The sequence below is a fragment of the Pelmatolapia mariae genome, linkage group LG5 (genome assembly GCF_036321145.2).
Source record: "Pelmatolapia mariae isolate MD_Pm_ZW linkage group LG5, Pm_UMD_F_2, whole genome shotgun sequence".
In the NCBI taxonomy this organism is placed as follows: domain Eukaryota; kingdom Metazoa; phylum Chordata; class Actinopteri; order Cichliformes; family Cichlidae; genus Pelmatolapia; species Pelmatolapia mariae.
The window spans coordinates 15,082,162-15,102,764 of NC_086231.1; the positions used below are offsets into that span (position 1 = coordinate 15,082,162).

The following is a 20,603-nucleotide window of genomic DNA, read 5'->3' on the forward strand; positions in this document are numbered from 1 at the left end:
CTGCTGCAGGTCCCTCTGACTGTAGCAAATAACTCTCAGACCACAGCACACACGCTACAGAGTAGGTGTGCATGTTTGGCAGCACGGCAACACTTCCTGTTAATAGTTTGTTGTGTGGTTTGTACTTTGTACCACAGATATTTTGACTGGTCACATCACCAGCAGCAAAGGTGGAATAATAATAATGATTATACCTTTGTTTGATACATGGCCTCGTATTCTGTTTACTAATGTTTTTGATCTCTCTTATTTGACTAAATTCAAAGTCAGGGAATGTCATTTAGTTATTTATATAACACCTTTCATACAAAAGCAATTCAATGTGCTTTACGAAGACAACGAAGAGGAAAGAATTAGGATAAAAACAAAAAACAATAATACAATAAAATGAATATTTCAAAACTAAAACTAGTTTTAGTTTTGTTTTAAGACTAAAACATGTTTGCTCTACAGTAGTCACCATAGTTAGGATTAGACACTTGAATTAGGAGGAAGAAAACAGAATTCAATTGACTGCAATCTACTGACATCTGGTGGCTCGATTTTACAAACCGTTATCACCAAAGGCTATATCCACAATGGATTTGATCACAATCGCCACTAAATATGTAATGAATAATGTTTGCCACTTTGTGAAACCAAATGATGTGGTTACATTGTAACAGACTCCCCTCTACTCCTCCACTCACCTCTGCTGCTGGGGATAAATTCAGCCGAGTCACCAGCGTCAGAAATCACATGTTAACAGCACCTCAGATTACTACCCAGATAAATGACACACAGAGTTCCAGTAGTAGACACACCTCTATATCAACTGTTCAGATGAGACAAATCAGGCCTTTATGGTCAAATAGCTGCTAAGAAACCACTACTAAGGAAAAGCAACAAGCAGAAAAGATTTGCCTGGGACAAGAAACACAAGGAATGGACCAGTGGAAATCTGTGCTTTGGTCTGATGAGTCCCAATTTGAGATCTTTGGTTCCACCCTTTGGTTTGTCTTTGTGCGATGCAAAAAGGGGAACGGATGGTCTCTACATGCATGGTTCACCTTTAATTTCTCACCTGTCTGCAAAATTACAATTTATACTAAACAAATCATTTTACCAGCTTTAAAGGTGAAAGCATACAAATGATACACATTTAAACAAACTACAATGTCATTTTGTCATCGGTGCAGCCTCATGGAGTGGCTCTTTAGACTTTCTTTGCTTACCACAATGACAGAAGAAAAGCAGAAACTTATTCATTCTTAACATAACAAACTAAGTTAAGTTAAAGGCACACAACAAAGAAGTTCTGCCTCTTCCCCCCCCCCCCCCCCAAATCAGCAGTGTTAAAATAAATCTGAAAAAAGAGGTAATTATAGTACAACATACAGCTAATTACAGCACAATATATGTAGTACAGAGATAACTGCAGTGCTGGGCATTATAACAGGTTCTATGTGTGACATTTTGCTGAGAGGATGTCATAAGATAAAATCAATATGACAATGAATTCTCGCATTTACTGTCATGCTTAAATGCAGTTTTTGTGTCTTTGAAAAACACAAAGATTACACATCACTCATCATTTTTAGTTCAGATGGCATTTTTTGTTAACATGATGATAAAAAGTGATGGTTTGCAGACATAACAAGTATGTGGATGAAGAGTGGAAAAACTGAAGCACGGAGGTTGCGTTGTTCTTGTTGGTGGGTCCATTAAAATATGCTGCACACATCTTGATTGCAAAACTCCAATATATCTGTTGGAAAGGAAAGCAAACAGACCCATTAGTGACAGTTTAATTGTGCAACAATCGGCCACTCTGTCGGGCTGCTGTCGTACCAGAGTGCGTGCAGTTGAAGACCGTGTCTGCGTGGGTGTAGAAGTCCTCTCCGAGGATGGAGCGGTAGTCCATGTGACTCGTGTGGGCAAAGCACTGCGTTGCATCTTTAAACAGCAAATCACTTTCTCCATACTGATGAGACTCAAAGAGCCTGAACTCTGTGTTTGAGTTGACTGCCAGAGCTTCCTATATGGTCAAAAAACAAGTAATAAATAAATTTAGAAGTATAATTATCCACCTGTGTCCTCGACTCAACTTTGGGCTGCATATTGGTGCAAAAATGATGCTATGCCATTAAAACATAGCGCTTCACTGAGGAAATATAAAAGCAGGAAGATAAAAAGCATTCTGCAAAACTTCTACAATAAAGAAATAGAGCTGAGGTAAGTCAAAGCAAATGATTATAAAATACACTGAGTAGTAAAGTAATGTACTGGCAGTAGTTTGCTGCTGGGGAGATTTTAAAAACAGATTGTTTAAAAAAAAACGAAACAGACCTGTGACTTCATAAGGAAGTCGTACACTCGTGCTGTGAGCACGGGCCGTGTCATGACGGTGTTTGGTGGGATGACTCCCAGATTACAAGTCTCCCAGTCTGACAATGAGGCCCGGCGACCGTCAGCACACAGCAACTCAAAGTCTGACGATGACCACCCCTCTGCCCAGCCAGTGGTGTTCAGACCTGCAGGATGTACAAGATATAGACATTTGTCATGTGAAGTTAGAGTCTGTTAGTGTGAGTGATCGCATCACCGGTTTGATTTTGAATATCTCACCGAGGATGTTTGTGTGAAGGCTGTGTTGCTCAAGAAAGGCCACGTCACCGTAGCTTTTCCCACTGCGATCTCCAACTAAGCACCTGAGCAATGAGTAACGGGTTGAAGGGTCAGTTTAGTAAAATGATTTAACTCTGTTTCCACCACTAATTTCTTTTATCACCTTTGCTAAATAGGGAAGCTAATTTCAAAAAGAGAAAAAAATTGCCATCTAAAAATTTTGACTTACATCAGTAAGTCAAAATTTTTAGATGGACTTTATATTCTTCACTTGTCTCACACTGATGTTATGTTTTCTAGTGTTGCGCCATGGTCATGTGGAAATTATGTTATAATATTTTTGGATGGAAGAATGACAATAAAACCCATTTAAACCACTTGATTTCCAAAATGCTTTGTTTTTAAAAAAAAATCCCTGTTAACTTTAGTATGTGTCTACAGATGACCCATAGAGACGAATGAAATTAGTTTATTCAGATTTAAGTGCATTATGATGACGGAGGATACTTCAAAAAGAGGACAATAGAACTTAGAAAGACTAGATTTATTAATATTTGACGCAGGACATAGACTTTACAACATGACTTAACACTTTACTACACATACCTTAAAGCTCCCATATTTCCATAGTAACGCTCATTGTGATTTTCAGTGCAGCGTTTGGTTGCAGTCTCCCCTGTGCCTCCAATGCATACCTTGCAAAGATTCCCCTCAGATCCAGGAAGACAGCTTTTCCAAAACACCTCATTGTACACTAGGAAAACACAAAGTGGCAGACTGCAGTCACATGAAGCTCGGAGCAGCGTTGGATTAATTTAAAAGGACAAGGATCCAGCAGTGTGGAGTGCAAAGGTCCAGAAAACATGAACAAGATATTTCTAAGAAGTGGACTTGAATGAACACTGATTAGTGGTGAATAAGTTTAGTAAATCAGGATTTCCCATGAATTTTTCTGAAAACACTACCTTTGTCAGGATCACAGGGGGAGCTGCTGTTGTTCGCCAGGCTTAAGCTGTGTCTGTATGGCAGGAGCCAGCCTGCAGGGCTGTAGGTGTTGCTGTGGCAGGAGCGACGGCCTCCGAGATTCCCGATGAATACGTTCCTGCTGGAGCGCTTTGCGACTGCTAAACCCACAACTGAGGGAAAGACTGAACAGAGGAGCAGACGTGGTTTCTATGTAGAAATAAGATCACTGTAAACTGATTATGCAGCTGTTTGTCTTGTTTTGTCTTCATCTCACCATCTGTCTCCAAGTGAGCGGATCCTTCAGCAGGCACACAATTTTTTCCTGTGAAATTCCAACAACACAAGAGTGACACAGAAAAGCATGTGCTTTATTGATTAATCTGATGAGACTTTTTGTTTTGTTTTGTTCTGTTTTTTACAAGGGATAAATGCTATGCAATCCTACTGGCCCTGTGTGAAAAAGTAATTGCCTAAACCTATTAACTGTTTGCGCCACCCTTGGCAGCAAGAACTGCAATCAGGCATCTGCGATAACTGGCAATGAGTCTTTCACCTCACTGTGGGGGACTTTCTGGCCCATACTTCTTTGCAGAATTGTTTTAATTCAGCTACATTAGAGGATGTTTGAGCATAAACGTCATGTTTGAGGCCATGCCAAAGTATCCAGACTTTGGTTAGGGCAAAGTAAACCTTCATTTCTGTTACTCTGAGCCATTCAGAGGTCCTAGTGTGTTTGCTTGAGCTTCAGGGCATGAACTGATAGTCGGACATTCCCCTTCGGGATGTTCTGGTACAGAACAGAATTCATGGTTCCATCAATTATGGTAAGTCATCCAAGTCCGGAAGCAGCAAAGCGGCCCCAGACCATCACATTGTGGGTATTATGTTCTTTTTATGTAAACCTGTTAGTTTTATACCAGATGTAACTGGACTTCTCAAACTTTCTTAAAAGGTCAACTTTTCCCTCGTCAGTTAAAAGAATATTTTCTCAAAAGTCTTTCCAGAAGTCTTGAGAATCATCAATATATTTTTACTTGCAAAAATGAGTCAAGCCTTTTTGTTTTCTTTGGTCAACAGTGGGTTTCACCTTGGCTCTCCCATGGATTCCATTTTTGCCCCGTCTCTTTCTTATTGTTGAATCATGAACATTTACTTTAACAAATGCAAGTGAGGTCTGCAGTTCTTTAAATGTTGTTCTGGATTCTTTCCCTTGTATTTACTTAAGTTATCTTTATCTAATATTAACATTTGTTTGATCATGGGAAAATGTAAGTGTGGCAAATATGCAAAAAACTAAGAAAATCACAAAGGGGACAAATACTTTTTCACAAACTGTAAAAGTTGGGCTGAGCTCATCTCTGGTAAAATGCTCTCGCAAATCCACCCATTCCACACAGGCCTAGAGACCCCCGGTAACCACTTAGCACAAGAAAAATTTCCATTTCAGTCCTTGGAAGCTGCAGGGACTTTGGGTTGCCAGTGGGTCACTGACCAGTGTCTAGGACTTTGTGACTGCGGCTTAAGACACCCTTCATAATTACATTACATTACATTATTATATTCTGCAACAGTCCTACCATAATATTCCGTCACAACGGGGACAAGACCACACTTCCCTGCGATGAACGAATGCGTTGCATCCAGCGAGACAGCGTCCACCTCATCCCTCTGTGGTAAAGGCACACGTCATTTTAGCTTGTATAGTGTCCTAGAGAGTTTGATAAACATCTCAATAATCTGCAATCTAGATGGCTTACCTTAATTTTCTCAATACAGTCACGCATTGAGACGGCTCTGACGCACACCAGTGGGTCAGACTTTATACTGAGCGCCCACTGCTCACACTTCTTCTGCTCTGCGTAGCTGATGCAGCACCATCTAATGACACTGTCCTCCAGTGAGCTTCCTGCAAACACAAAGACGCCTTAAAACCCAAGTCTGTGCGTTCTGAGTTTAAAAATGTACAACTGTACATATACAAGAACAAGCACCTTCATGCCCAAGTCCTTTGAGCAGCGCCACATAATCCAGCCCCAGCACCTGACTGACATCTATGTCGTCTTGCAGGACAACGAGTTTCTCAGTCAAATCTCTGAAGAGAAGATCGTTTTCTCCAAAAGATAAGGAGCTGAAGAGTTGGAAGCGCTGCCTCTCTCTTCCTTGCCGACCAAACAGCGTCTAACAAATTAATCAAAAAATGCTTGAACAATCAGTTAGTGGGTACAGTGACAGCTATGACCCTTAGGCACAGAGATGGAAATTGAACAAACTATTTACCTGCACAGTTGCTAGAAATTTGCGAACAACCTTGCGAAAATTGACTCTGGTGACCATGCCCCCTCCTGGACCACGACCCAGATTACAGCTTCTGTACTGGCTGAGGGGAGCTTGTGTGCCATCAGTACACAGTAACCTGAACTCGTCATGCTCACTCTCTGACAAAAGAGACAAATAAAAAACTGAAAGGTAAACAAGTCTTAAGGGTCAGTGCAACGTTCTGCAGTTTGGTGGTTGAACTGATTTAAACAGGATATTTACAGCGATCAGGCATAACATTATACCCCCTGCAGGTGAAGTGAATAACGCTGACTGTTTCTTTATCTTGGCACCTATTAATATGTGGGATATATTTAGGTGCCAAGAGAACATTTTGTCCTGAAAGTTGATGGATTAGAAGTAGGAAAACTGGGCAAGCATAAGGATTTGAGTGAGCTTTAAGAGGACCAGATTGTGTTGGCTAGATCAGAGCATCCCCAAAACTTGCTCAGTGACAGCTGGATTAGGCTCCAGCCTTTCAGCGACCCTGAATAATAAGCAGTTAAGAAAATAAATTGAAGGATATTTTGATGAACAACATATTATATTCTATATTTTGGTTTTCTGTGCAATCATTATCTTTTAAAACATGCTAGTCCTGATGACTCTGTGTAAAATAAAGGAACAAACCCCTCTCAGTTTATGGTGAAAGCAGTTTGTAGCACAAAGATCAGGAAAGTTTATTTATGGCTGAAACATAGCAGCAATACAAAGTAATAGAGAAGTTTGATCATGAAAAACAAAACAAAAATTTGATAAGTGGCTCAGTCCCAAGGTTGTGCGCAGCTTAGCACTTTTCTTTTAAGCACGTTATCTATCTCACATCCATTAGTTACCATAGCATGAATATGGACCATCGAAGGAAGCCGGGGTACCAGAGGAAACACACACAGGATGTGAGGTGCTATTGTGGTTAGCACTGAACAACTATATCACCCACTGTCATCAGAAAGACTCTGATCAGTCAAACTCTAATGTCATCTTTAGTTTTATTGTTTAATAACAACCAAAAGTCAGTTTGCCATGATTTTAGGAACTTAGCATTTTTTATAAATATGATATTAATAGACCCCTTTATGTAAATGCCATTTTCAAAACATTTTGCTGGTTTTGGGATATCCCCATTTATATTTTTATTTCAATACAATATATATATAAAAAAATGCTTACCTTCAATAGTTTCAAGTGCTAAATGGTCCACAAATGCAACATCCCCTATCCCCCTCCTGAGACATCTGTAACAGAGCAAAACAGGAAATAAAAATAGTTTCCTGATGTTTTAACTGGTTGACCTTTTGTAAAGCCTGACCTGAGAGCTCCCTGGTTGTTGTAGAAGGGCTCACTGTGGGATGTTTCGCAGTGGTAATTCTTCTGGCGTATGTAAGACTTCTGGCCCTGGCACAGTGTGCACAGAGGAAGTGCCATGGCACCAGCACCAGGAATACAGCTGGCACTGAAAAAAGTGCTGACATCTGCCAGAGGAGGAGAAAAAACAAGTCAGGGTGGGGGACTGAAAACCCAGATCAGAAATGAAAACACATTTATAAAAAGCAGCTGCACTGACAGTTGATTACAGTCCAATTACCCTGACTAAGCGGATGCTCCTTTGCCCAGCTCAGGTAGTTTCGGGACAGCAGGAAGCCGAGTGGGAGACTCCATCCAGCTGTCCATCGAACTCCGCTGTGGCAGCTCCTGTGGCCCTGCAGGGATCGTATGTCCAAGCTGCTGTTTCTCACCACAGCCACAGACAGAGTACAGCCTCCTGTAGATAAATATATAAACAGACATGTGGGTCTTTTCATATCAATATCAACCAAATCTAAATTTTTTTCCACCTAACTTACTGAAGCTATACAAAAAGATTCCTTTTTTTAAGAGTCAAGACTGGGTGCTTTTTTAACTTTTTTTTCTTGTTATTTTTTCTTTTGAAGTTCAAAATGTCCACTCCAGGTGTCACAATCTAAAACTGAAATCGCAAGATGCGGCTCCTTTAGCATTACCAAGATCTCAACTCCTCAGTAAACATAATTTCATATTTAACTGGCAATTTGGGACGTGTTAAATATATAAACTATGCTAGAAAATTATTATATGATTATATTTTGCATGGTTATGCTCATTCTAAGCTCCAAGCTCATTCTGAATGGGGTTAAGTTCGAGAAACATATTTTTCAATAACCCCCTTTTTAGATCAGTGCTGAAGATACATCTCAGAAAAGTGAGCTTAAACCTACCATCACTGTAGATCTCCTTAGCAATGGCTACAAGGTCAAACTGCTTGACAGCCGAGTAAATTTCTCCTGCATCTAAAGTCACAATGTCAGCACGATTAGCCTGAAACAAACAATTCAGAAAAAGAGTTTTAAATAGTTAATTTTACATCTCAGCAAATTCAATTAATACAATGCTAATACACGGTTTTCCCAAAAAGAAGGGATGTGCAATGTACTGTTTATAAGGTTGGGGAAACCTGCAGTCAGCTGAGACTAAAAAAGTCACTTGGATGAGTGACGAAACGTTTCTCCCACTGAAAACGCTACGTCCAGATGAACAGAATCAACTTTTGGGTAATGTACTTGCACTTTATTGTGTCCTCCATGTTATGGCGCTTTCTAATTTTACTCCACTACAGTCTGGATGTAATTATTGCATTTTGTAATCCATTTATTTTACAGCTTAATTTCATTAGTGTAGTTCTCCTTGCAACTTCACTATTACACTTCTCTCTCTCTTATAGTCCTGCACACATATTCTGTCTTGCTTCTCATGACTTTCATTTGCATTTGGTAAATTTTCATTTACCTCATTTTCATGTGCCTGCCTTATCACCAGTGCAAACAGGGGGCTAAAAGTCAAACCCAGCCCCACCATGAACACAGGAGTCACTCCAATCACATATCTCACCACTGTCCTCATACATGTTGTCCACCATCCACAAATAGTTCTCTGGCACTCCCTCGTGCAGTATTGCAGTTCATCTCTTGGTGCCTTATCATATGTTATCTCCATAAAGACAAGTGCAACTCCTTCAATCTTTCCATACTTTTCCATCAACACTCTCAAAGCACACATGACATCTGTTGTGCTTTTTCTCAACATGAAGCCATACTGCTGCTCACTAATCATCTTTTTCATATCTTCATGGTAAGGTGAATCAGCATTACTACAGCTTTGCACAATGCCCTTGTTACTGATATGCAAGCAGCTTTAAATGATTTGCTCCAAGCTGGATTAAAACGCCTTTTTATTGTGTATTGCATTGTAGACTTGCTCACCTTGATCCTATTGATGCAGTCGCTTGTGCTAGATGCTCGTATGCATGAAAGTCTGGCAAAAGCTGCCAGAGTGGCTGGTGACACCACTGCTGCCAGAGCTTTAGCTAGTTCTGCACACTTCCTGTGTTCAGGATCTGACACTGTGCACCATCGCATCTTCTTAGCTGCCATGAAGTGAGCAGTTCAAATGGTTAAAGAAAAAAATAACAGCCATAAGAATGCATACAGTCCTTCCAACTTTCAGTAAATTCAAAAGACTCTACAATATTCATATTATTAAACTCAGTTTTATTAATGTCCTGAAAAGCAAATGCTCCAAACAGATGGTAACAGGAATCAGAAACACTTCAACAATATGAGGCTGAAGAACATAAAATATTTCAAGAAGCAATAATAATCATCATCTAGTTCAGTAACAACACTTACCACTTACAGAGCACACAAAGATGGAAAAGAGTAAAATGGGATAAAATCCTTGCATTTTGACCTGCTCTTGATCAAAGATATAATAACTCTGCAAACAGACCGCTGTCCTCTGTTAGACTAAAATCTGTGATTTTAGTAGAGTGATTTTCCGAAGTACTAGAAACACTGCTACAAACAGGGTAATAGCAGACCTATTGCGTAAGGGCACCTCCTCCAAAAACAGTAAAGTCACTCTTTGCACACATATGGAAAATATTTTGCACCATCTGCAACAAGGACGACCCCTATCCAACGTTTTGCTGGATTTACAGTGTAGCTATAGAGCTGAGTGTTCCTTTAAGGCACTTGACGTTTATGTTTTGGGAATGCCGAAGACATTTTACACGATAATTAATAAGAACCATTCAAATTGGTCCCCACCAGCTGAGGGCAGCAAAGATATAACCACAGAGTAGTTAAATATGCGTATGCTGATTCAGTTCTAAGATCAGACTATTTTTAAAAAATGTGATGCTGGCAAGTAAACAACAGTTCAAACAATCAGCAGGTGAGCGCGTCACGCTCTCCATTATTCCTGTCACGTTGGAAATGCAGAGTTTTGAGTTTCTGACTCTTCTGTTTTTTGATGAGGAGCATGAAGTCCTAAACTCCGGAGGACAGTCTGCAAATGTTGGATTCTCTCTGCGTGCAGCAACATCACCGGTTTCTGTTTTTCCAGCTTAGTGGACAGCCTGTCGATGAGCTCCTCCAACTGTCAAATCAAAAATCACCAAGAGTGACACAGTCAGTACCATGAACAATAATTTAATAATTTAATTGAATGCACCACCCTCTCAGCTCAGTTTCTTTTCCTCCACAGACAGAGATTTACAGTTCAAATGACGCTTCAGAAGAATGCATGAAAAATCTGAGCCATCAGGAAGAGAAACTTCAGAAGTTACTTCAGGTAACTAGCATCATGATTAAGACTGCACATGCACACATTGCAAAGTGCCTTCTTCCTTTCCATAAGAAAAGTAATGTGAACCCTTAGATTTATAACAGATAGTTAAAAAATGTGAAAAGGTAGTGTATGTCATATCTGAATCTGTTTTCCTACCTTATCACGCTTACTTGTTGCGCAAGATATCTGTTGTTATAAGTGCTTATACACTTTGTAGATTCAATAATTGCATAATATCTGAAATGTCAGGAATTTAAAATATCTTACTTTAGAACTGGTCGAGGAATTACCTAACAAAAATGTTTTTTTCAACAAAAGGCAGTTCACTTCATTAATAATCTCTAAAGCTTCACTCACACAGACCTAGAGACGGCTTGGAAACTCCAAAACAGGTTGGTGAGTGGTTCCTGGCTCAACTAGTTGAGGAATATGCACTTTTGGTGGTTCCCTAGCAACCACCGTTCGCTAGGGAACGCAAGTGTAAAATTAGTCTTTACACTTGTGTCACTGGGGTACTAAGCTTAATACTTATGTGAACCTAAATGTGAAAGGCACCAAATTTTGGGCTGTGATGATTAAATCAAGATAGCGTAATAGCAAACAATGTAAGTTTATGTTCAACATAAACGGTGACAAATGTATCTTGTGTCCTTACGTCCTTCAACTCTTGACAGATAGCATTTTTTTCCATCACTTCGTCCTTTCCACTGGTCTGCAGCCAACTCTGTAACACCCCTTTCAGCTTTCGCCATGCCCTGAGTGAATAAAACACCGGCGCTATTTTCACATCACATATTGCAAAGAAAAGAAGAATGGAAAAACAGATTTCTACCGGAGCTGCTTTCTGTCCAGCTGGAAACTGTTCATGTCCTGTTGAATCCTGAGAAGCTCGCTCATCAGAGCTGACGTTGAATCAGTTGTTGCATTTTCAGCATCAGGAACCTCAGTTTCTCCACCAGATGCACTCAGATGTGTTTCTTGAAAAAGCAGCAAAACAGTTGTTTTGGGTTTGGTGATTTAATAAGTTTTGTTTTTTTATAAATATTGAAAACATACTCTAGAAAAAAGAGCAGGGTCTATACCTGGATATGCAGATGAGTGGGGATCTAAAGAAGCGACAGACTGAGGAAAAGGCTCAACTGGAGCGTCTCCAAGACTTGATTTGAACTTAAAAGAAAAAAAAGGTTTAACCCCAATTGTGTAACTTAATACAGCAACAAATAGTTGCTGATATGTCAAACAGGTGTATCTTATCTTACTTTATTCTGTCTCCCAGTAGTCATGAAAGCAGAAGGAGGTAAAAGAGGTTCTTGGTTTTGGGTGTGCTGAAAAAAGTCCATGTTGGACATTAGAGATTCAGAGGGTGGCACAGTTGGCATGACACAGCACTGATGTGGAGAGGCAACAAACACTTCATCAGCATGGCGGCAGTTTGACGCTGGATGGTTTTTCTGTGTGGGGCGACTGGACTCAGATGAGTTTGGAGCTGCTTTAATGTTGGTGACGGCAGATTGTGGCTGGGTACTTGAGTAAACAGAAAAGAAAAAGGTTTAATCAGTGATTCCTACACTGAGTTTTAACACAATGCTTCAATTTAAGTAAGCATATTATAGTTCAAACAATATTCAGATGCTTGTCTTCTGTTTTAATTTTCATGTATTACCACATACAGCATTGGAAAAGGATTTTAGCATCGAAAAACATGAAACAATGTTTCTTTTACTGATAACTTCTCTTCCCTTTATGGGGCTAAAAGCGGTGTTTGGGTACGCAGCCTACAAAAAAAAGTCAAACTGCATGTGTGGAACAGTTTCACAGCCTGTCAGAGTGAAGTACACACTCACAGCTTGCTATGCAATCCATCTGCAGCTTCCTGCTTTGTTGAGTCAGACGATGAAACACTGCTCAGACAGAAGCTCACACTCTTTTTTGCTGGCTGCCCTCTCGTCTCTTGCGCTCTTCGGGGTTTGCACAGTGCCCGCTGCCTCCACCGTGCAGCACAACGTTTAACAACTCTCTGGAGGTGTTGTGATCTCTGCAGGACACAAGCAGAGAGGTGAGGCACTGAAATCTTAGGTCTAGAAATCACAAGAAATGCACAATAACCTACTTGTAGTTGACTGTGTTGTGTTAGGTTTGTTGTGAGATCATTCATGTGAGCGGCATATGTGAGGATGCATGTCACCCCCTCCCTCAGCAGCTGGTCTCTGTAGACCAGTGCAGCTCTGGCTGCATGTTCTTGCTTTCTTCGCTGCTCTGTGACCCAAATCCTCCACCCATACAACACCTGCATCAGGTCCAGAAAGTATCAAGAGGGCTTGTTAGATCCTGTGAGCACCATTTCTGCAATGCATTTGGTGGTGTAGAGAGAAAAGAATGTGGAGGCAGGTTATTTACCTTGGCCTGAAGTGTGAGGGACCAGTGCCAGAGTGCTCTCTCCGTTTGCTTCGCCTCTCGCTGTCTGTGCTGCAGCTGTTAGCAGAAAGAAAAACCAAAGCCTGTTTAACTGCTCTCAATCAAACCCAGTCAATACTCATTCATTAGAAATGCCACATTTGCAGCATGACAACAATAAACACACAGACAGATCTCAAAATCGCACAGTCAGAAGACACAGAGACAGCCTAAATCCATGGAAGAAATGTGGCAAGGTCTTCAGATGGCCAAAAATAAACAAACCTTCAAAGTGCCATAAAAACCTGGGAGCAAATGAAGTAAGGGGAACTGATGCCATTTTAAAAGTAAAGACTGTTCACACCAAATATTGATTTGATGAATCAAATCTATTGATTTAAAGTCTGACTTTGCTGTTTTCCCATAACTCCTTTTCCTAACAGAAATGATTAGCAGTAAAAGCAAAATAGAAGCAAATGGTAGATATTCGCTTCTTTTGATCAATCAGTCTGTTCAGACCACAAAAAAGGAAAATCAACAAACCTTTGTTTTCCACTGCTCAAAGTACATCTGGTACATTTTTAATCTCAGCAGTAACAGTCCCTGTCGTTTCATCACCTACAAAATCACAGTTTTAAACAAGTTAGATTACAGCTTGATGTCAGCATAGATGTATATGTATTAAGGGATAAAAGAAGTTAGAACCTTATTTTTCTGGTGCTGGTAGTGATGCTCTTTCCAAGCTTTCAGAGCATTAGAAAGGAGTTTGGAGTTATGGTGTCTCCTGGCTTTTTCCATGATTATCCTCTCCCTCCGAGCCTCCCTGGTCCGATTCCTCCATCGTCTGAAAAATTGCAGCAACCGCACTAAACACAGAAATCATTAAAAAGTTTACAACAATTTGGATACACCTGGTAACCAGACAGCACAGTTCTGATGCAACATTTACTTAACAGGTACAAAATCTTTGACAACTGCTAAGGTAACTGCTGCATTTGTCCAGGCGGTATCTTTCCATGACAGCCAAACAACTCTAAGACTAAGAAAGACATGCTGGAATATCAAAATTATTCTTTACTTACCACTGCTCTTAAGGGTTACAGGTAGGTGGCAATCACAAGAGCAAAGTTAAGTTTGTTTAAAGAAAAATAAATAACTAAAAGGAGTTAAAACGGCACCATATGACATTACCTTCATTTATAGACTGCTGAGCCCTGCTTAGTGCTTCCCCCTGCTGGAAGCGCTTTGACACCGCAAGTATTGTTGCTTCTCTCCACGCATGAAACACCTTGAAAGATTTAGTGAAAAGAAAGCAATCAGTGTTAAAAATATGAAGACGCCTGATGATTTTGAACATGTATGCATCAGATCGCTTCGTAACCTTAAGCTGAAGGGAGTGATCGAAGTGATTCTGTGCTTGTTGCTCTGCGAGCCGGATCTCTGCCCGCTGCTCTGCATTTTCCCTCCACTCAGTAAGCGCCACTCTGGAGAGACGTGACTGAAACTTAAGATCCTAACAAACACCTAGGATTTCTAAACAGAAGAAATGAAATTCTGATTTTAGAATGAAACACAGTATTTGTCTTTATTACCTGAGAAAACACTGAGTGTGCTGCTTGTGAAGCTCCTCTGCATGGTCATAGATCTGAGACATCTGCAGGTGGTGTTTCTGTGAATACAGCAGGCCACAATGCATAGACTTCAACATTGTTTTCATGACCCTAAACAAATAAAATCATGTGGTTTTAACTGATATAAGATGTGTACCTTCCAGGCCACAAAGGAGTGTTTTAGAAGTTTAACTTCATGCCAACTCTGAACCTCCTCCAGCCTGCTTTTCTTTGCTCTCTGGATCTGAACAAACTGACACACACAGAGAAAAAAAGAAAAGGGATACATTACACATGATTATAATAAAAATCAAAGCAGGGAAGAAAAATCTATCAGCTTTCATAATGGCACTCCAAAGCTTTGGTCTCATTTAGGCAGTCTCATGCTGTCAGAGACACTGAGCAGAATTTATAAGATACACATTTCCACATCAAAAAGCAAATTCTTTCAGTCTTTTTCAAATCTGAAGCCATAGGCACTGATTCCTTACTGCACAATGATGAAAGTAACAGATGGAGTGCAGACTAGACTCAACAAAAATGTAAAATAATCACCTTTTTCCATTTTTCTACAGCCAATCTTAAGCAGCGCAAATCACCCTGATGGCAGGCCTGCTGCTCTCTGTTTCTCCTGAAGTAAAACAAATAAACGATTCAATTAGCCGACAGCACATTTAGCTCAAGCCCAAATACTTCAACAACTTCACCAAAACTTCTGGAGCTTCACCTGTCTCGTAGCTCAGTGCTGTTTTCCTTCCACTGCATCATCGTCCTGTGTAGAAGTGTTCGACAATACAGACTACGTGAAGCCTCCTGTTTCTCCACCTCTTTGATCCGCTCTTGTGTGCGCTGCCTCCATCGCGTCCAGGCTCTCTGCTTCTGGCATCTCTCGTCATGAAGAACTGCCTGGAAAAACGTAAATGTTATTTATCACCAGTGCGGTGCACCACAACAAAGTTTTCATCTGCAGTTGACGTACCATCCGCTCAGAAAGCATCTCTTCCTTGAGCTTCTCCGACTTCCCCCACCAGGTGTAAAACACCCAGGTGCACTGGCGCCGCCTGACAACACAGTGGACAGACAGATCATTTGGACATATTCATCCACCCGCTAAGGTTGAAAACTACAAAGTCTACACACAAACCAGTACAAACCAAAGTCTAGATAGTGCAAACTGAATGTTCTCCCTCAGATGCCTAAATAAAGTCAATCTGATACTCTGACTATCTGGGAAATGACTCCTGATCGTGGTGCCTCAGGGCTTGGATACCACAGGCAGTTCCATAGAAAACTACCTTTTTGTCTTTGAGTTACAGCCAGAGACCAGCTCCCATGAGCAAAAATGATCCTCAATATGAAATTTGGGTCAATTTGACACAGAAGATGATGTCTGCTTTCTGTTTAAAGACTGTGGTGAATCTGTATGCGTGCATCCCACCACTCAGAATGGGACCAGTGATCTAAAAATAGAGGGTCTAAAAACAGCATCCACACTGAAAGTGGCCCAGAGAAGCCAAAAACAAAAAAAAAGAACCTTAAAGGGGAAAGCAGTCAAATTTAAAAACGTATATTCTTATTTTATTTTCATGGGAAGAGTTGCATAACTGAAGAGGAGAAAGGTGATGACTCACCGATTATAAGCTTCAGCTTTGAGTCTTCTCTGTTGAAGCATTCTGCTGTGGAGGGTAAACTCAACCCAAGACTGGAAACACCGAGGTAGCATACGGTCTACAAACCAAATGTCTGCACGACGCTCCAGTTCCTGTAAAAAAATAAACAAAAAACCAAAACATAACAAGTTGATTGTGTTGTAATGTAAAAGTAATGCATCTGTATCTCTGCTGTCTTGAGTTGTATTTGAAAATACCTGCATGTGTCTCTGCTCAGCAAGTTTCTCTCTCCAGTGGTGAAAACGTCTTCTAAGCAGTGAAGTGCTGCAACGAGAAACAAAATTCCATTTGTAGCACGGGTATTACAACAAAGAACTGTGAATATAGTCCTGTGTATTGGGAAGTGTATGTAAGAGCACCTGTAGTTACTCAGGGCCATATCTATGAGGGGTTTAAAACTCCGGTTTTCAGCTTCCTCCACACGATCCTGCCATAGTTTCCAGTACTTACGAGTCATCTACAAAAAAAAAAGCATTTCAGATGCTTTGAAATCTTCAATGAGAGTAACGCTGACTGTCTGCAGCGTTCATCAGTGTGTTCATCAGTTACCGTTTGCTGACAATGTTGGATAGCCATATGGTTGTTCAGTCGATATGTTTTGTTCAACACGACATTAAGAGACAACCCTCGCAATCCAGCATGCTGCAATGAGAATGCGCTGAGATGAATACATGAATTGATCATGCTGATCTTTGCTTATGTGTGGGTCCTTTATTTTATTTATTTATTACCATTAAATGATGTTGGTAGTGTTGATTTGCTGCATGCTTTCTTTCAGTCTCTTCTCTGCACAACGCCACATCTACTGAAGAGCTCAAGAATCAAACAACAGTGCTGATAACTTAAAACTGATTTAGTAGCAGGTAGAAAAACTAGTTTATCTACGTTTTATCCATTCTACAGGTGGATCAGGATACAAGCTCTCCAACACACCAGTGCTCTGCACTGGATGCTCTGCGTGGCCAAACTGGCTGCTGCTTGCAAACGGGTCTCTTCACTGTGTTTGCGATTGAGGGCATTTCTCCATTTACTCCAACACTTCCTCACCAGGAGGCGAGAGCAGGCACGCTGAGCCAAAGCTGAAGGCGAAACACAAAAGAACAAAAAATAAAAATGTGTTAAGAGATAGCAAAATAATGATGCTTCAAGAAAGCTGCGTGGGTATTTTATAATGACCTTGTGTTTCTTTCTTGGTGTGGCGATACGACACATATCTTATCCACTGATGCAAAGCTCTTCTTTTCAATCTGGAGATAAAATGAAACGCAGCTCTGGATTCTTTCTCTTTCTGGCAAGAAGCAGCCGTGTGCATCTCTTTCCACTGAAGCCAAGCCTTCAATACAAAATATATCAGGTGACTCATCACCAGAGAGAACACACAGGAGTAATGTACCTCAAGGTTCACTACTCTTTGGTTTTCTTTATACATTTTACCCCGGGAGCATGTCGTCCATGGGCATAATGTAAGTTGACAACCACTTCAGCTTAGATAAGCATTTCAATTCAGTCGTATTTTATGCTGCTTAGGATTTAGACTCAGTAAGAGTTAGTTTTCACAGGATTGTAGTATAACTGAGCTTTTTCCCCATTCCTGATTTCTTTTTATTTTTGCACATTTATCTCACTTAAATGTTTCAGATCAAATGTTAATATTAGATAAAAATAACTGAGGTTCATATGAAATGCAGTTTTAAGTAATGATTTCATTTATCAAGGATAAAAATAATCCAAACCTACATGGCCCTGTGTGAAAAAGCAATTGCCCCCTAAACCTAATGACTGTTTGTGCCACCCCTGACAACAAGAACTAAAATCAGGTGTTTGATATAACTGATAATGAGTCTTTCACATCCCTGTGGAGGAATCTTGGCCAACTCTTCTTTGCAGAATTATTTTAATTCAGTCGCACTGGTGTGTTTTGGATCATTGTTCTGCTGCACAGCCCAAGTGCGTCTGAATTTCAGAGCACGAACTGATGGCTGGACATTCTCATTCAGGATTTTCTGGTAGAGAGCAGAATTCATGGTCCATCACAGAGTCACCACCATGTTTGACTGCTGGTGTAATGTTTCTTTTATGACATACTGTGTGAGTTTTATGCCAGATGTAACGGGACTCAAACCTTCCAAAGAGAGATGGTGGTATGACGTGAATCTACTTGACTTCGTCTGACAGGTTTCATTTCCATTATTTCTTGATTCAACAGGTCTGGCTTGAATCAGGCCGAGGTGTGGCTATTAAAATTGAACTCAGCTTTCTAAAGAATGTGATTAATCACAGTTAATTTAAAATTCAATAACAACAGATGAAATTATCACTTTATTATTGTTATTATTATTTTTTGTATTTCCTTGGGTCATCTTTATCTATTTAGTTTGACAGATTGGAACAGCCTAACGGAGTAGATCAGACTGCCGAGCTTACTATCATCTATCATCACCATAAATCTCTCTTAAAGACATATTTTGATGAGCAAGTTTTTACTGTGCCTCTGCTTTGAAGTGAATGTTGTCCTTCATCATTTTTTCTTGGTGATAATTTTTTATTTATTTTAATTTTTCATAATTGCTTTTAATTTACATGTTTATAATTTTAATTGTCTTTATCTACTGCCTTTGAACTTCTTCTACTGTCAGTGTTCCTACACTTTGTTGTTTCACTTTTAATTCTTCTTAAACATTTTGTAGTTTGTCACTTTGTTTTGAAAGTTGCAGTATTGAAAAAAAGTTATTGTTGTTATTTTTATTATTACTATTGATAATAATATTAACATGTGATTCACAGGGGTGTTCGATCACGCCCTTACCCTTTTCTTTAAGGTTAGCGCCCTCTGTTTCTGTGCTTGATCCTCCAAAATGTGAAGGTCTCGACAGTGCTGTAATCTAGTCTGCCACAAGCTCCACACTGAGCTGCAAAACAAAAACAATGGTAAAACCAATATTATGGTAAAAATCACAATGCTAGAAGTTTTCATTTGATAACACAAAAATCTCACTGCATAGCTGAGAGCCTGTACTGCTCAAGAGCTGATTCCAGCATTCTGCTCTTCAGTCTTCTCATCTCTGTGAAAACCTCCCATCTGTCCAACACCAGACGCATCCGCTGCTTGTCAGCTGATGATAGAAACAAAGTGGGTGATGACACGTCAGTGAATTATGAAATCTGACAAAAATTAAAAAAATAAATAAATAAAAAAATCCCCAAAACAACATTACGCTTGAATGGTAAAAGTCACACCAAATGACTGAGCCTTTTGCTGTTGCATCTTCTTTTCCCTCTGCAAACACACAAACATTCGCCAGCTGTGGAGAGTCCAGTTGCACAGGTAATACCTGAAATAAAAGCAGCATGAATACATGAACAGACTTTGGTTGTACGACTATAAAAGTCCTTCATAATGTCCTATAATGTACTGTAATGACCTGTAGTGACAGTCTGCTCGCATGTTCAGACTCCACTCCCTCCTGGATGACCACCACTCATCTCTCCATCCTTCAAAGGTTCTTCTTAGTACCACTCTGTTATAATGCGACCTGGAAAACACTGGAATTAGTGAGCAGGTAGGAAAACGAGGGCAACCAGATGGTAAACTTGAAAATGCTTTCAATTTCCAAAATAAATGAAACACGTTACTTTGCTTCATGAGGAAGAACTCGGCCAAAGGTGTTCTGTATCCATATCTTCAGAAACTTTCTTGCAAGGTGCCTGCAGAAGTTAAAAGAATGGAGACTTAATTTTCAGGAAGACAGTAACATGATAACAATGGGTCAAGGAATAGTCTCAGCACCTTATTCTCAGCTCCTTGAGTCTTCCACCTTTGTTCCAGCTGTATCCAACTCTGTAAGCGACCTTTCTGATGTGAACTTTGCGCACTTGTTTTGCTTCACCACGAGATCTGACATAGTTTAAACGGGGTCTTACTGGATCCGAGTTTCCGCCGCTACTTTGCATTTTTCAAGCCGCTATTATACAGAGCACCGAATCGCATCACTTCTCATATACAAGCATTCTCATTTTACACTTTGAAGGCTGTCGTAGCTTACATGACAAAATTACCTTCATTTATCCTCACGTTAAAACTCTTTACAAAGTGCCGCGCGTTTGTTTTTCCTTATCACGTGACCACTTGGTGTCTTCGATACACAGTTGTCAACAGCAACAACCTCCGCTGCCGGTCCACACTAAACTGGTTGTGGTAGTTGTAAGAGTCAAGGTCTGCTTAATAAACTTCTCAATATGGGGTGGTGTTTTTCATACACCTCCCTCTACAACAGTTTAAATTCTGAAATGTTTACTTCACACAGGAAGAACGTACTTAAGGTCCCCTCAGTTTAACGACGATGACACGAAATGTCTGTCGTGGACTGCCCGCGAGGACGGGGTCTTTATTTTCATA

General features: G+C 40.2%; 2 protein-coding genes across 3 annotated transcripts; both read right to left on the bottom strand.

The window, feature by feature from the left end:
* Nucleotides 1-1,328: 1,328 nt before the first annotated feature.
* sxph (saxiphilin) lies at nt 1,329-9,645 on the bottom strand. Its single transcript, XM_063473793.1, has 17 exons — nt 9,591-9,645; nt 9,165-9,328; nt 8,124-8,223; nt 7,475-7,651; nt 7,199-7,361; nt 7,060-7,124; nt 5,851-6,008; nt 5,565-5,751; nt 5,331-5,479; nt 5,151-5,241; nt 3,848-3,895; nt 3,573-3,755; nt 3,214-3,361; nt 2,608-2,690; nt 2,329-2,513; nt 1,831-2,017; nt 1,329-1,747 (listed from the first exon to the last, which is right to left on the bottom strand). Exons 1-17 carry the CDS (start codon nt 9,643-9,645, stop codon nt 1,704-1,706), a joined length of 2,187 nt encoding a protein of 728 aa, XP_063329863.1. The 3' UTR covers nt 1,329-1,703.
* A 521-nt stretch (nt 9,646-10,166) lies between these two features.
* On the bottom strand, nt 10,167-20,540 carry sfi1 (SFI1 centrin binding protein). Of its 2 annotated transcripts, none has more exons than XM_063473792.1 (30): nt 19,995-20,540; nt 19,841-19,912; nt 19,630-19,740; nt 19,445-19,539; nt 19,203-19,320; nt 19,014-19,116; nt 17,384-17,540; nt 17,125-17,286; nt 16,939-17,009; nt 16,757-16,849; nt 16,567-16,664; nt 16,405-16,471; nt 16,169-16,299; nt 15,517-15,598; nt 15,265-15,443; nt 15,093-15,168; nt 14,695-14,790; nt 14,520-14,596; nt 14,309-14,411; nt 14,119-14,215; nt 13,633-13,793; nt 13,471-13,545; nt 12,931-13,005; nt 12,644-12,820; nt 12,378-12,568; nt 11,793-12,057; nt 11,616-11,700; nt 11,366-11,510; nt 11,189-11,288; nt 10,167-10,341 (listed from the first exon to the last, which is right to left on the bottom strand). In XM_063473792.1, the coding sequence occupies exons 1-30, from the start codon at nt 20,156-20,158 to the stop codon at nt 10,168-10,170; spliced, it is 3,600 nt and encodes a 1,199-aa protein (XP_063329862.1). In that variant the 5' UTR covers nt 20,159-20,540; the 3' UTR covers nt 10,167. The 2 variants fall into 2 exon arrangements, 1 of the variants encoding a protein (XP_063329862.1); XR_010093920.1 differs by having other exon boundaries at nt 10,321-10,341; nt 11,189-11,275.
* Nucleotides 20,541-20,603: the final 63 nt, after the last annotated feature.